Raw genomic sequence first — 16692 nt, forward strand, 5'->3', positions numbered from 1 at the left:
ATTTCAAGCACTCCCGAAATGTCTTAGAGTTTTGATGCAGGAATACCCAGGATAATTCAGCCTTATCGAGTTTGCGCAAGACCGGCGAAAACTCGAATGCAGCGAAGAACGATCTGGAATTATTCAGAGGATTTTCGGAATTTTTGTGATGTAATTTCTGAATGCGGAATCAACTTTATATAGGCCACGAAAATGTTTGTTTCAAAGGTTGCGACCCTTAATGAAACAATATATTTTCAAAAGTTATGACTGTTGCACATAGACAGATTCATGCACCATTTGCATGGTTTCAATTCTGCATGGTTTCGTGAACAGTTGCCTCCTTTCCGATTCAAAATTCAAATCATGTACAGTGAGCAAAATATAGCACCCGGCCGAAGGCCGGCCGTCGCCCGCCGGAGCCGCCTCATTAACGCCGCGAATAGCCCGATCGCTCCGATGCGACGTGCCTAAGTGCTCAAGTGCCGTCTACAAGCCGCCACTAGCGCCTCTACGCCCACGCCCCGGACCCGGACCCGGACCCGGACCCGGAGTCGGAGTCGGAGTCGGAGCCGGTGTCGCCGGTGGCGACACCGGCGAGTGGTTGTAGGATTGGGACAAGTGGCAATAATGCTTGGGACCACCACATTTGTCAATGTGGCACTTTATCCTCTTTTGTCCTTTTGTTGAGTTAATGTCATTAATTCTTTTATAAGGACTTTGAAAATGAGTGAATCTTCCAATGTGGGACTTTATTACATGCATTTATTAGCATTTACTCATTTTCACCATTTGTCATTTTAGAACACACTTGTAATCGTTATATCTTTTAATAATTACAACAATCCCCCACTCGTTCTAATAATGACAATTCCAATTCCAGAATATAGAAGATAAAAGTGTTAATACAGTTAGGTATCTTTCGATTTGAACTTAACCTTAGTAAAGACAACGCAAAGTCTAATCGGAATGTTAGGTAGCTATGCTTTGAACCATTATCCCATGTGATTAGACCGGCATTGCTATACACACACTTTTAAGGTTTTCTTCGCCTACATATCTCGCCTAGCACTATTTATGGCCATGTGCTTTTCCTGTTTTCATGAATTTTTCATGAGAGAAACTCCAACTCTCACTTTGAGACGGCACCATCTCGAAATTCACATAGGTGAAGTTTTATCTCTATATCCTCGATATAGTACTTCATTAAGAGTTTCCTTAAAACTCAACCCTCAATTATGTAATAGTCAACATTATCACGAAATGTTGTACCAACTTCCAAATCAACGACTTGTTGTTACCCATTGAATCTTAGGTTAAGATGTATTAACTTCAGATTGGGTTGCTATCATTGTCGGAACCCTTATTCAAGGAGTTTTAATCCCATACCTTTCGAGGTAGACTTTACTAAATCTCTGGCCAGTGGTTTAGTAAAAGGATCAGCCAAATTATAGCTCGTTTGTATATATGTCAGTGAAATGATCCCATCCTTTATCATTTTTCTCACGAGAGAATGTCTCAGACCTATGTGTCTAGACTTTCCATTGTATACTTCACTGAATGCTCTAGCCAGGGTGGCTTGACTATCACAATGTATCAACACCTTTGAAACATTATCTTTAGCTAATGGAACCTCTAATAAGAGATCCCTCAACCATTCTGCTTCTTGTCCAGCAGACGCCAGAGCCACAAACTCTGATTCCATGGTTGAAAGAGTAATGCATGTTTGTTTCTTGCTTTTCCAAGAAATCGCACCTCCAGCTAATGTGAATATCCACCCAGTTGTAGATTTATAATCTCCAACACTTGATATCCAACTTGCGTCAGTATATCCTTCTAGTATGGCAGGAAATTTACCATAATGAAGACCAAGGTTTTTAGTCCTTGACAAATATCCAAAAATCCTTGTTATTGCCTTCCAATGTTCATCATTTGGATTACTAGTAAATCTACTCATTTTACTAACAGCAAATGCTATGTCTGGTCTAGTACATTGCATTAAGTACATTAGACATCCAATGGCACTTGCATATTCCAATTGTGCCACGGATCTTCCATTGTTCTTTTGAAGTTTGACACTAGGATCAAACGGAGTGGTTACTTCCTTGAAGTTAAGGTGTTTGAACTTTTCCAACATTTTTTCAATATAATGTGTTTGATTGAGTTCATAACCCCCACTATTTCGTCTTACTTTGATCCCTAGTATAGTGTCAACTAATCCAAGATCTTTCATCTTGAATGTGGAAGTTAGAAAACCTTTTGTTTCTAGGATTCCACTCATTTCATTGCTAATAATCAACATGTCATCAACATATAGACATAGAAAGATAATAGCATTTCCACACACCTTTGTGTACAAGCATTTGTCACAAGAGTTTGGAATGAAACCATTTGAAAGTATGGCAGTGTCAAATTTTTGGTGCCATTGTTTTGGTGCCTGTTTTAAACCATATAAAGATTTGACAAGTTTACATACCTTTTGTTCATTTCCATGAAGTGTGTAGCCTTCTGGTTGCTCCATATAGATTTCCTCGTCAAGATCGCCATTTAGGAATGCTGTTTTAACATCCATTTGATGTACAATAAGGTTGTTCAGGGAGGCTAGTGCAAACAAAATTCTAATCGTTGTAGTTTTTGCTACTGGTGCATATGTATCAAAATAATTGATACCTTCCTTTTGTCTAAATCCTTTTGCAACTAGTCTAGCCTTATAGGTGTTTAATGTACCATTACTGTGATACTTCTTCCTAAACACCCATTTACATCCGATGGGTCTTGATCCCTTCGGAAGATCAACTAGTTCCCAAGTATGGTTCGACATAATTGAATCCATTTCATCTTGGATAGCATCCTTCCAAAAAGAAGCATCTCTAGAAGTCATTGCTTCTTTATATGTTTTAGGATCATCTTCGATTTGAAGAATAATAGGAATTTTATGAACATCATTCTTGTTATTTCCTTCAATTAGAAAAACGGAAATAAGTTGAGAATCGATTTCATCCGGTCCTAGACCTTTATTTTTCCGTGCCCTTTTACTTCTTCTTGGTTCGGGTTGTGTTTCAACCATCCGAGTCGAATCATTGTCACAAGACTCTTTGATCGTGGGATTCTCTGATTCTTTATTCTTTGTAATAAGATTTTCAAAGAATTCCACATCTCTAGATTCGACAATTACATTAGACTCTAAATTTAAAAGTCTATATGCTTTACTATTTGGTGCATATCCAATGAAAGCACATCTGATCCCTCGAGGACCTAATTTTGTTCTTTTGGGGTCCATATTTTTGTAATATGCGACACACCCCCACACTCTAAAATAATCAATATTTGGTGATCTTCCTTTCCATTTTTCATATGGAGAGATTCCAGTTGTTTTTAATGGAATTCTGTTCATTATGTGACATGCGGATAATAATGCTTCACCCCACAAATTAAATGGCAATTCTGAATGCATTAACATAGCATTAATCATTTCTTGATATGTTCTATTTTTTCTTTCGGCCATGCCATTTTGTTGTGGTGTGCGAGGCGCAGAACATTCATGTATAATGCCATATTCTTCACAATATGCATCAAATTCCGCCGAGAAGTATTCACCGCCTCTATCACTTCTAAGTACTTTTATGGTAGTACTTAATTGATTTTCAACTTCCGCTTTATATGTTTTAAAAGCATTAAAGGCATCGTCTTTATGCTTTAAGAGGTATACATGTGTGAATCTAGAACAATCATCAATGAATGTTATAAAATAACGATTTCCCCCACGGGTTAACATTCCATTGAATTCACACAAGTCAGAGTGCACAAGATCAAGAACATTTGTTTTTCTTTCAACACTTTTGAAAGGTTTCTTAATCATTTTAGACTTAACACATATTTCGCATTTTCCGAAATCATGAATGTTACATGATATCAATCCAGATTTAATTAGTCTATTCATAGTACTAATACCAATATGTGCTAATCTAGAGTGCCATAATGAAATAGATTCAAGCATATAAGCAGAATTAGAAATTTCATTAATAATATTATCAGTAGTACATAGTTTGATCATTCCCTCAGCGGAATATCCTTTTCCTACAAATATACCATTACGGGTCAATATTAACTTGCCCGATTCATACACAGATTTAATGCCAGGTTTTCCCAACAAGTCCCCACTAACGAGGTTTCTATTCATATCGGGAACATGAAGAACATTGATGAGAGTGACTTTCTTTCCAGAGGTGAAGTTGAGTTCGACGGATCCTGTTCCAACAACTCTTGATCGGACCTCATTGCCCATTTGTACCTCCTGTCCATCATTGACTTCGGTATAGGTTTTGAATGCCGCTTTATCATAAGACACATGTACAGTTGCACATGTATCATACCACCATCCTTGGACTTTTCCTTTGATGGCCATAATTTCGCTTACAGTAGCGATTATGTCGTCATTTGCATGAACAGCATTAACCTCATTTTTGGGCCTGTTGTGCCTGCAATCTCGAGCATAATGTCCGGGTTTGCCGCATGCATAGCATCCATTTTTAGTACCCCTTTGTCCACCAGAGTTTTTGAACCTGTTATGATCTTTCTTTGGACCAAGATGATTTTTTGTACCATCATACTTTTTCTTTCCCTTTGCAACAACAGCATTTGCCTTTGCAAATCCGGAGGACTCGGGCTTTTCACGATCCTTCGTCTCTTCCTCGATTCGAAGGTGTTTCTGGAGTTTCTCCAACGAGAGATCCTCGGAACTATGCAGCAATTTCTTTCTGTATCCTTTCCATGAAGGTGGCAATTTTGCTATGATTGCACCGACTTGGAAAGCCTCAGGAACATCAATTTTTACGGCCTTTATTTTATTCACGAGAACCTGTAACTCGTGTACTTGTGCAAGAATAGGCTTTGAATCCAACATTTTAAAGTCAAAGTATTTAGATATTAAGAACTTTTTCGTACCTTCTTCTTCGGCTTTAAATTTGAATTCAAGTGCCTTCCAGATTTCCTTTGCAGATGCGGTATCAGTGTAGAGATCATAGAGACGATCGGATAATGTGTTCAGAATGTGTCCACGGCACAGCAATTCATCTTCCTTACGTTTCTTTCTCTCCTTCTTTATTTCATCGGTGTCATCTGGAGTGGGTTCTGGAATTTCCTCCAAGTCAGGATCCAAGACATATTGAATTTTCAGAGTAGTCAGGAGAAAGGTCATTTTGTCAGCCCAACGGGTATAGTTTGTTCCATCAAAACGATCTAGTTTCACAAGATCCTGGTTCATGAGTTTGATGCTTGAAATAGAAGCGTCGGCGGCCATCGTTGATAATACTTTAAGATTGTTATCAATATATGTTTCAATCGAGAGGACCGAGGCTGGAATCGTGAACGGAATCACTTTCCTTAAAGTATTTCAAGCACTCCCGAAATGTCTTAGAGTTTTGATGCAGGAATACCCAGGATAATTCAGCCTTATCGAGTTTGCGCAAGACCGGCGAAAACTCGAATGCAGCGAAGAACGATCTGGAATTATTCAGAGGATTTTCGGAATTTTTGTGATGTAATTTCTGAATGCGGAATCAACTTTATATAGGCCACGAAAATGTTTGTTTCAAAGGTTGCGACCCTTAATGAAACAATATATTTTCAAAAGTTATGACTGTTGCACATAGACAGATTCATGCACCATTTGCATGGTTTCAATTCTGCATGGTTTCGTGAACAGTTGCCTCCTTTCCGATTCAAAATTCAAATCATGTACACTGAGCAAAATATAGCACCCGGCCGAAGGCCGGCCGTCGCCCGCCGGAGCCGCGAATAGCCCGATCGCTCCGATGCGACGTGCCTAAGTGCTCAAGTGCCGTCTACAAGCCGCCACTAGCGCCTCTACGCCCACGCCCCGGACCCGGACCCGGACCCGGAGTCGGAGTCGGAGTCGGAGTCGGAGCCGGTGTCGCCGGTGGCGACACCGGCGAGTGGTTGTAGGATTGGGACAAGTGGCAATAATGCTTGGGACCACCACATTTGTCAATGTGGCACTTTATCCTCTTTTGTCCTTTTGTTGAGTTAATGTCATTAATTCTTTTATAAGGACTTTGAAAATGAGTGAATCTTCCAATGTGGGACTTTATTACATGCATTTATTAGCATTTACTCATTTTCACCATTTGTCATTTTAGAACACACTTGTAATCATTATATCTTTTAATAATTACAACATAGCATATGTTAAGGCATGATTTTATCTTTTTTGTATGGAAACGAAAAATGTAGTTATGGTTTTAACAGGGAACAAGACTCTTGTACATGACGCGACGATTATACATTAGTATGTTCACAAAACTTTGGATTCTTAGTTGTCAATTGTTAGATTAACATGTGTTTGGATGAATTGAAAGTTTATTTAAGAACGGGTACTTGTTCCTTTCCCTAATTTTCATTTCACATTCCTCATCCTTTTGATTTTGAACTATTTCTTAAGAGTGTCTTTGGATGAGGTAATTGAAAATTTTAAAATAATTTAAAGCAAATCAAATGATTCAATTTAAATTCATTCATTTTTAAATTATTTTGTTTGGATAGAGTATTAAGATAATTCATTGTTAAATTTTTGGGATTATTTTTTATAAATTTTAAATTTTTTGGACCAAATTAAATAGTAGGGACTAATTTGCAATTTTAAAAATTTTTGAAGGACCAAATTGTAAATTTTTTAAAATTATTAAGGACTAATTTATAATTTTAAAAGTTTTTATTTTTTTGCCAGACTACGCCAATAACAATGTCAAGGGCTCCAATTCTTATCTAGGATCTAGTCAAGGGAAACCCTAACACCTTCAAATTGCACGTTGGAGCTTTTCAATGGCTTGGATCTAGGTTCCACCGTGACTTTGTTTATGTTTTTGTTATCATTTTAACTTTTCTATTTTGACTATAAATTTGTGGTTTTTCTTCCAGCCTCAAGATTTCTGAATCCGATTTAGGGTTTGGAAAAAATGTTGATTTTGTGAGAGTTTCTGATTTGAAAAGAATGAAATCTGCAATGGAAAATGAATTAAGCTGTTAGGTTTTCATGTTTTTGAAGCTTCAAGTGTTTTGTTTTTGGATCAATTTTTAGTTTTTAATCAACTTTTAGTTGATTTCGTTAATATATGGTTTTTTATAATTATAATGAGTTTCCTTTTGTTGATGTTTAAATTAATTATAACCATGGTTTGAATTGAGTCTCGATTTCGTAACCATGATTTGAATTCTTTATACTTTGAGTCGTCATGGATGTTTTCAAAATTAAGAGGAAATGGCCATCGTGTGCAAATTGTTCAGCTGTACCATTTTGCATCTCCCTTAATGCATAATTTTTTTGCATTTATGGCAGTTAGGTTTCGTATTCAAGAGGAATTTTTTGCGTTTCCTCTAAAAGCGTATAATTTTACAATCCTCCTAAATAACTATATATTTAAATGTTACCTGCTAACTTGATACATTTTTCGTGGAGATTATTGAACAACAGAGTTTAGAGAAAGTTCAGTTGATCAAAGGTCTTGTTGTGTTCTGTGTTGCTTAAATGTTTAGGAAGGTGAGACTTATAGACAACATGGAAATCAACTTATAATTTAATCTAACATTTCTTTGTCATCATATATACATGGAGCACATAGCTATTGCTTAGTATTTCTAGCAGTTCATAGGGTACAAGACATAAGGCATATTTTTCTTCAATCTAATGCATGAGATGTAATTAACCACCTCACGAAATTCTAAGAGAGATGATATACTTTTCGAACTAAAGATTGGGTTTGAAGGTAATATTGGAAGTGTTTTTGATTTGGAAGTAAAAATTGGATTTTTTAAATCCAAAGATTGGATACTGTGATTATCGTGTTTCAGTTTTTTTGGACGTAAATATTGGTCTGAAGCATTTTTCCTTAATTTTTGTTGTTCTTATTGTTGGTTGGTCCTTTTTGTTTTTAATAAATGCTCATTGTAACAGAATATGTAAATCTTTCTACATCAAAATCATATTTCATTTTCTTTAAATCATGACGTATGCATGGCTATTTGAAAGCTGTGGAGGCAAGTGAAATGTTGTTTTTGTTTGTTAATATGTTTTCAGATGGATTACTACAGTGTGGTGTTGAAAGTGTTGTAAAACACTTAACAGTTGGTGACTACACACACCACTGCCATTGTTTTACATGAAGAATTGTTGTCACAATTATCAAATTTTATCTCACAATCACAAATGTATGCAATTAGTTAATGTAAATTCGTGTCCATGTAGCTTGTGTTGTCTGGAGGAGTGACATACATGGTGTGAATAACAGTTGCGATGTCAGTGGGTACTGGTGAAGTCGTGGCAGCGTAAGCTTGAGGACGATGGTCCAGAATGTGAAAGTGCAGTCCTGTTGTCGTATGGGATCTCTTACTTTGTTTTGATGTTTTTGCTAATTTGCTTGTATGCTATATAATCTGGTTATGTGTTTGTAATTTGCTTATCATTTTGTATTAGAGTGTTTATACTTTATTTGTATTTGAGTTGTATTGCAATTCTTTCGGCTATTGTTTCTTTATACCATTAGAATCCCTCATTACTCAATAAAATAAGAGTATATGTTCCTTGATAATGTCTATTTTTGAGCCTAGTAAGTTGAGTTTTGTCGTTTCATCAACTTTAGGTTGAATGACAAGTTAGAATTCTTAAAATCAAGATGTTGAATGTTTGGTTCGAATCATGTATAAAATGTGATTCGAATCATAAACTTGTGAAAAAACTGAGATGTGCTATACTAGAATGTTGGATTTGAATCATAAATTGAACTTGATTCGAATTACAGACTCTTGTGACTCGAATCAAGTGGTAACCATAAGTCGAATCATGTGTCTCAATGAAGTCATAGTTGGGCTCAGCTCTTCCTGATTCGACTCGGGAATTTAACTTGATTTGAATCATGATATCTTATAATTTGAATCCTGATTTCCTCTTGACTCGAATCATGACTTCACAAAACCCATTTTTTTCTGTCTTAGATTTAAATAGTTGTTTATTTGGTGAAAGCAAAGTGAGTAAAAAACCAAAAATTGGTGAAACCCATTTTTGAGACAAAATCACAATTTGTCTTCTCTTCTTTAGTTTGTCTATTCTTACCACCTTTAATCTTTCTCTTCTTCTCAAGAACAATTTCTTGAATGTGAATTCATCTCAGATTCTTTTTATTTTTTGTTGCATCATGTTCTTGTGCAATTTGTTGTTGTATTGAGTGAATTAGAGAGAATGAGTTGACTAATTTTGTTCAGTTGTTCATGATTAAGTTAGCTCATGAAAACAATCAATAACCAAGACCCATTTACCCAAAATTTTGAGAGAACCTTGTATGTGTTCTTCAATCACATTCATTTTATCCCTTGACTAACACCTTATGTTTTAAAGTGTTTGTAAGATATATTATATATTTATAATATTTTGTAGTGCTCATCATATATTATATGTTAAAATCGAAATAAATAATTTTTCTAGAATATATAATTCTTGTAAAACAAAATAATATTTAAATATATAATTTAAAGTACATATAGTTAAATATTAAATCCAAAAATATTAAATATTTTTTATAAAAACAGAATTTTATATATATATATATATATATATATATATATATATATATATATATATATATATATATAATATTTTATCAAATCAAAATATATTATACATATTTTTTAAAAACAAAATAATAATTTAATTTTTTTAAATATATATATATATATATATATATATATATATATATATATATATAAATAAAATATTATTTTAAATCATAATATACTATACATATTTTTTAAAACAGAATAAAAATTTCAATTTTTTTCTTAATGTTTGTGGCGTGATTACCTCGTCGCTAATTTCAAATTTGTTTTGTGTTTATCACGTCGCTAATCAGTCAACACTGACCTAATTTCTGCACCTAATTTCTACAGTCTATGTAAATAATTAGCGGCATAATTATCACATTTGCAACGTAATTTTTACATATTTATTGGTTACAACGACGCTCATGTGTCTTATTTGCTCATATCACTAATTTATCCTTTCCGGCGTTTTATTTGTGTCGTGAATATCTCGTAGCTTAATAAGTGTGTTTTCTGGTAGTGATTTACGTATCCAATGACGGTTAATCAAATCATTTACTTTTACTAAGTGACAAATGATACGAAGAGGTAGCAATGTTTATTTAGTATTCAACACTAGTAAATCACCCGTGCTGCCGTACGGGTACATTTATTTGATATTATATATAATTTGTTTATATATTTATAATATTAAATGATAAATATAATTATATAAAGAATAAAAATATTCATGCATTTTCATAGGTTAAAATAATTTTGTATGGTGGTTTTATACTCAAATATATATTAAAAGTAATATTTATAAAAAAAAATTGCGTGAATTTAACTTATCGTGTCCCGTTACATATTTGTTTAATATGATATAGATTTTATTTAAATAAACATGTAGATATTTTATTGATAGTGTCCCGTGAGAAAAATAAAAATTTTGACATTTGAAAATAAAAATTTTGTGTCTCAAATAAAAACAATTGTTAATTAAAATAAAATATGTATTTTGCTGATAATTTACAGTGAGAAAAAAGAAATATTGACATTTGAAAATAAGAATTTTGTGTTTCAAATAAATATAATGTTAACTAAAATAAAATAGGTATTTTGCTGATAGTAATTAATGAGAAAAGTAGAAATTTTGACATTTGAATTTTTTTTTAATAATTATGAATAATTTTGATATTTAAAAATAATATTTTTAATAATTATGTTAATTTTATTTATTAATTTATTAATGTTTAAAAAATAAAAAAGAAAAGAGAAAATTGAGAGAGAATTAAAATGAAAGTGAAAATATTGGAGAGAGAAAAGGAAAATGATAATTTGAAATGATGTGAAAGAAGGAAGGGCATGTGTTCTCTTTTAGTTTGTTTGAAAGTTGAATAAAATTGTTGGATTATGAAAAGACAATTTAATTCTTTTTGATTTATAAATTGTTGAAACAGAAAAAGTAATTTGGGTAGAATTGTGGACTTCTATCTTTTTAAATAGCTTGATAGTATATGTATTAAATTTTTACTCATTAATTCTTTTAAAAGTCAATGCTTGGCAAATGCAACTTGGCTTTTACTTTGTAAGCTATTACTTGTGATAGCCTTATTGTAGCTTATATATACTATTTACCATAGTTTGTGCCTTTAGTAGTTCTTTTATATTGTCTGACTTTCCTAAGAAAAATAAACAAAATAAATTGATCTAAAGAGAAATAATATGGACCAAAATGTAATAACTTTATTCAAATAAATTCCCCAAACACATGAATCGATCTTGAGATAAAAATCACTAAATCAAGCCAATTAAAAAAAGAAAAGTAAGCTAGATTAAAAGAACCTTGAAGAAACAGAAATAAATCCCACTTGTTTGAATTTCAAATAAATTACAAACCTATTTGAAATTCAATGCTTATTGAAAAGAACTTACCCTCCCTAACACATTGTTATGAAAGCACATAGATGTCAAACATTGCTTGGATTAAGAGATGCATATTGAAGAATCTCAACATCATTTTCAAACTTATCCATATCATTCTTTTTCATGCTCACAAACACTTCAATCCCTTCTCCATCTCTAGCATCCATCATAAATATTACATTCTTCATCAAACAACCAAAAGTGGTTACCCATGTTGGTTTTCCCCACCCAAAATCTACATCATATACTGGAAATCCACACCAACTACTAAATGTATACATATTATGATTCTCATAATAACCATCATTAAGATGTTCCAAACACCCTGAAATAAATGACAAATCCTCCTCTTCTTTCCCTTCGAATTTTTTCGGATAAACCTCGCAAAATTCAGATAATGCTTGTTTTATCTTGCTTACCAATTCATCCAGCTCCATTTTCTCTTTATCTGGACACATAGATGCAAACCAAACTATGTTTCCAACATAGTTTTCTGACAATGGAGGAACCATTCTTCTGCGAACGTCTACAACTGTAGTGAACGGCGCAATCTTGAAATTTAATCCCTTTGTTGTAACCGCGCGCTTGTAAATCAATGCACTTACAACTTGTACGCGAGTCGGAGAAAAATTTAAAGAATTTCTTACCTTTTCCTTGAGGGACTTAATCTTTGAGGCTTCAAAGACAAATCTTTTATACACTATATTGTTTCCTCCCGGAATAAAAAGCTCCGGAAAAATAGGTATGTCTCTCTGAGAGAAAATTGATGCTCCCCCTTCTTGTAAAGAAAGGGGTGATAATAATATTGATAAGTCTTCTTGTTCTAGTTTTTGGTTGATGATGGCCCAGTCGTTCAAAAATTTGAACAGAGTGGTACCATCACCAACCTTGTGAGTCATGAGAATACTTATCGCAATTCCTCCACATGCGAAACAATGGACTTGAATGACAAATAAACTCCCACTCCAATCCATCACTTTCCATTGCAATTCATCTGGAAACAATGAGTTCACCGATTCTTCGGTCGGGTTTTGGACGATTTCTGATAAATTGTTTTGTATCTTTGTGATGAAAAATGACACACCTTGATCATTGCATTCAATGGTAGTTTTGTCTTTCAATCTACCAGCAAAATGATAGTATTTGGAAAGAACATGAGATAGGGAATTTCGGAGTTGTGATACTTTAGAAGTTTGGTTACTAACTTCGTTTGTGTTGTAGAAGAAAATAACTGGCACATACTTGCGGTAAAAGGCATTATCAATAAAAGAAAGAGGGTAGATTCTCAAATCAGAAGGAGTTGGTGATGAAGGTTTGATGGTTTCTCTAGAAAGAATTTCAATCTCCATGATTAATTGGTTCACAATAGTTTCACGCGTTCTTATCTTTTTTGTTTCAGAATCATTCAACAAACAAGTGTGCATTATTTATTATCAAGTTTAGACTTTCCTTCAATTTAGTCTTTACTTTGCATACAATAAGTCAATATTTATTAATTAATTGAGTAATTGTCGGAATGGATAAGATACCTAACCCAATAAGAAGATGAGGCATGTATAGTCCAACATACTGGAAGAAGAAAAAAAGAGGTATAGTCCAACTAGGCAACTACCATTCATGACTTTATTAATTAAAGATAACATGCTTCTTTTGACTTACTAAGATAACGTTACTAAAAATTTTCTCTTTAACAAATACTCAAAAATTAAATATTTCTTCCCGTGCATAAATATGCCCATAAGCATGATCTCTATTTTACTTTCTTTTTTTTTAATCAGAGATAGTTGATGAGAGAGTGATAGGACTTCGTCTCTTTGAACACCACATGTACTCTTAGAATTTCTAAATTCTTCCTCTATTGGAGCAACTGTCTCCACTTTGGCTACGCACGAATGATTTTATTTCGTACAAATTGACTTGGACGGAGTGTTCTTCTCGTATCTGATTTCTCAAATCTTCAGGTCCAATCAACTTTGTTTAATCTTCAGGCTCAGCCGACTTTCTCATATCTGCTTGTGGACGACTCTACTTTCATACTCCCTTGGCTGGATTTTGCTTTCTGTCGAAATCTTAACCAACACATATACTAACATGTCGTAAATTCTGTAATTATATACATGTTCATATTTATTTATTTATTTATTATTTTCCACACTAAAGTATATGGTATAATATGCGGAACATGGGTATAATTGTTATTGAATTAATTTCAACAAGTGGTATCAAAGCATGTCTTTATGTTCAGTTTTCTGAGATTTGTCCTCTAAACATCAATGTTGTTTTTTTTATCATAAAACATATATTTGAAATTCATGATTTTATCCGATATATCTAATTGTTCTCTATTTAAATTTTTTTTAATCAGAGATAGTTGATGAGAGAGTGTGATAGGACTTCAGTGTTGTGGAGAGTATTTTCGGTACGATAAAGTGGGGCGAACTTGCAAAGTTAGCACTATAACAATAAAATTATTGAATAAAAGAGAAATAATCAGAGTGTGGGAATGAGTGGCATGCATGGGTCTTCGATTAAATCCAATGGCAGCCAATCATCCTAGAAAAAAGATTCGGTCATGTAACATTTTCGTCCTACGGAAACAAAAGAAATCTATTGCGAAAAACTGAAAAAACACTGTTGTCTATGTTTATGAGACCGGTTTTCAGGTTGTGCCAAACCAAGGCGTAGTCTTAATCTTTTGCAACCGTTTTTGTAGCAATTTTTAAATTTTTAACAACATTTTCATTCCGTTCTTAGTTTAAAACCGTTGTGATTGATATTTTTTAGAGAACTGTTTGTTTGAGGCTATCACAATGGAATGTAATCGTTATTGATTTTAAATACATTTTGGTAGACCAATATGTATGACTTCTTCATTGGCTATAACAACGGTTTTGCACCTATACCAGCAGTGTTAATCTTATTGGCTTTGTGTTGGTGGAGTTTTCAATTATTTTACTCTACCCTTACAAATATGTATTGAAAATGATGAAATGTATCTTTTCTTATAAACTTATAATGTCATGATTTATCCATTGTGAAAAACAAAATATTTTTACAATGCTCTTATGTTGTTTAAGAACTTTAAGTGTCAATGATTTTGTATCTTAAGTATTGAGTTAGAGAAGGATATATTCTCTAACTGTATTTTTATTGATATATTGCTGAAGATAAAATATATGTACGAAGCGAATGAGATTATAGATAAGATTATCTATAATGTTCAAGGCAACAATAAATATTTTCTACAAGAAAGGGATATTTGATAAGACGCTGAAGTAGAATGTGAGATAGATAAACAAGACAAAAATTGATTAGTACATGCAAACATATTATAATCCATGGACCGAGTATGGTTAGCAATTTTGTGGTTGCTAAAATTTATTAAGAATATACAAACACTTTGACTCGGGTGATGGGTTGAATACATGGAAGTTGTAATGTAGAACTTTGGGAGTGTGTATGTATTATTGAAACATAACAACGGTGAGCTAACAAAAGAAAGACACTCTAATTTTGATTTATTAATCTAATGATTAAGTCATGGTTATCCTTATTTACTAGGAGAGATTTTTAAAACTATGCTACAAGAAATTTGAAATTCATATAAAGATGATAGCTTACATAAAGTACACCAGAGACTGGCCCTAGATTGAGACATTGCACAAACACAAACCCATAGTTCAAACTAATTTTTAATTGGTTTTATTTAGAAAATATAATAATACTATAGATACATATGATATGATATTTTCACATCATATTTTTTTCGCAGATATAACTTTAAAAAGAATCCAAACATGAGATTCTAATCAATGTGTAAATCAACTAGATGACACAAGCATGGCCACCAGATTCACTCATATCAGGTACCCAAGCAATAGCCTTATTGCCGATAAAATGGCAAACAGGGACAGTTCCTGGTTTAACATTGAGAACTTCACTCAACACGTTAGGATTCATACCTCTAGTGTCATGGTGGCAAATAGTAAGAGCTTTTGATTTAGTTCCATCAGAGGCCACGAATGGGACCATGTAAGTTGTCGTCGCATTAACTGCGTGGCAATAAAATACAACTTTTTTAAAATTCAATCTATGACACATTACTACTTTGTCTCCAATTTTATTTACTTCCTCGACTACATATTTATCCTGATTTTGAACTAAGGAACTTGACATCACTTTGATATTCTTTCCAAGTTTTGAAATGGCGAAATCCATCATAGATTCTAGTGATAACGCACAATGTTTGTCTTCTCCTATTGCTGATGGGGTTCTACAATAGTTGTTAATAATGTGAGCTTCTTTTTCATCTGATGTGAGTGCTAAAAAATTTTGAGTTTCTTTTTTTGTATCTCTTAGAAAAGGTCTATTTGCTTTTCTAGACCATGCCCAAAATCCAAAAGGTTGATTTTCTTTTTCAGTTTCTTTTCTAGACCATGCCCAAAATCCAAAAGGTTGATTTTCTTTTTCAGTTTCTTTTCTAGACCATGCCCAAAATCCAAAAGGTTGATTTTCTTTTTCAGTTTCTTTTCTAGACCATGCCCAAAATCCAAAAGGTTGATTTTCTTTTTCAGTTTCTTTTCTAGACCATGCCCAAAATCCAAAAGGTTGGTTTTCTTTTTCAGTTTCTTTTCTAGACCATGCCCAAAATCCAAAAGGTTGATTTTCTTTTTCAATTTCTTTTCTAGACCATGCCCAAAATCCAAAAGGATGATTTTCTTTTGTAGTTTCTTTTTTATCACTCTCACTAGATTCAGAATGTTTTTGAATACCTAAGCTCATTGTTTTTCCAGGATATAGATCATGTTCAAAAAAGATAGTCCAATATTGATTCTTTTCATGAGTTTTGATAGGTACGCTGGTTTCTCCATCTGCAGCAGCAAATAAAATGTTAAACCAAATAAATACATAATAATGTATAAATAAATAGTTGTTCTATACATTAATATGAATTAATAAATATAAAATCATATAAAAAAGCACATGCCAGTGTAACATAGGTAAGTAGTGAAAGATTTAATTATGCAAGTGAATCTAGCAAATATACAGATTTTTATGTTGTTTAGTTTTAGTCTTTGTAAAACTTAATTGTGTTTAAATTGATCTTTCTAATAATATGGAGAATATTTAACTTTAATCTTTTAAATTAAGTACTAAAATAAATTTTACAAAAACCGATTTTAATAAGTCAATATTTTATAA

The 16692-nt window shown here is 33.0% G+C and overlaps 2 protein-coding genes across 2 annotated transcripts; both read right to left on the reverse strand.

Annotated features, from left to right (window-relative positions):
- Window positions 1-11021: 11021 nt before the first annotated feature.
- LOC131607968 (acyltransferase Pun1-like) lies at window positions 11022-12933 on the reverse strand. Its single transcript, XM_058879909.1, has one exon. The coding sequence runs from the start codon at window positions 12912-12914 to the stop codon at window positions 11535-11537; it is 1380 nt and encodes a 459-aa protein (XP_058735892.1). The 5' UTR covers window positions 12915-12933; the 3' UTR covers window positions 11022-11534.
- Window positions 12934-15065: 2132 nt separating this feature from the next.
- On the reverse strand, window positions 15066-16348 carry LOC131607969 (embryonic abundant protein VF30.1-like). The gene has a single exon (XM_058879910.1). It carries the CDS (start codon window positions 16270-16272, stop codon window positions 15316-15318), a length of 957 nt encoding a protein of 318 aa, XP_058735893.1. The 5' UTR covers window positions 16273-16348; the 3' UTR covers window positions 15066-15315.
- Between the last annotated feature and the right edge of the window lie 344 nt (window positions 16349-16692).

This window comes from Vicia villosa, linkage group LG5 (assembly GCF_029867415.1).
Source record: "Vicia villosa cultivar HV-30 ecotype Madison, WI linkage group LG5, Vvil1.0, whole genome shotgun sequence".
Lineage (NCBI taxonomy): Eukaryota > Viridiplantae > Streptophyta > Magnoliopsida > Fabales > Fabaceae > Vicia > Vicia villosa.

Bases quoted from the DNA above. Each gene is read 5' to 3' on its own strand.
- LOC131607968 (XM_058879909.1), bottom strand. From the start codon at position 12,914: ATGCACACTTGTTTGTTGAATGATTCTGAAACAAAAAAGATAAGAACG.
- LOC131607969 (XM_058879910.1), bottom strand. From the start codon at position 16,272: ATGAGCTTAGGTATTCAAAAACATTCTGAATCTAGTGAGAGTGATAAA.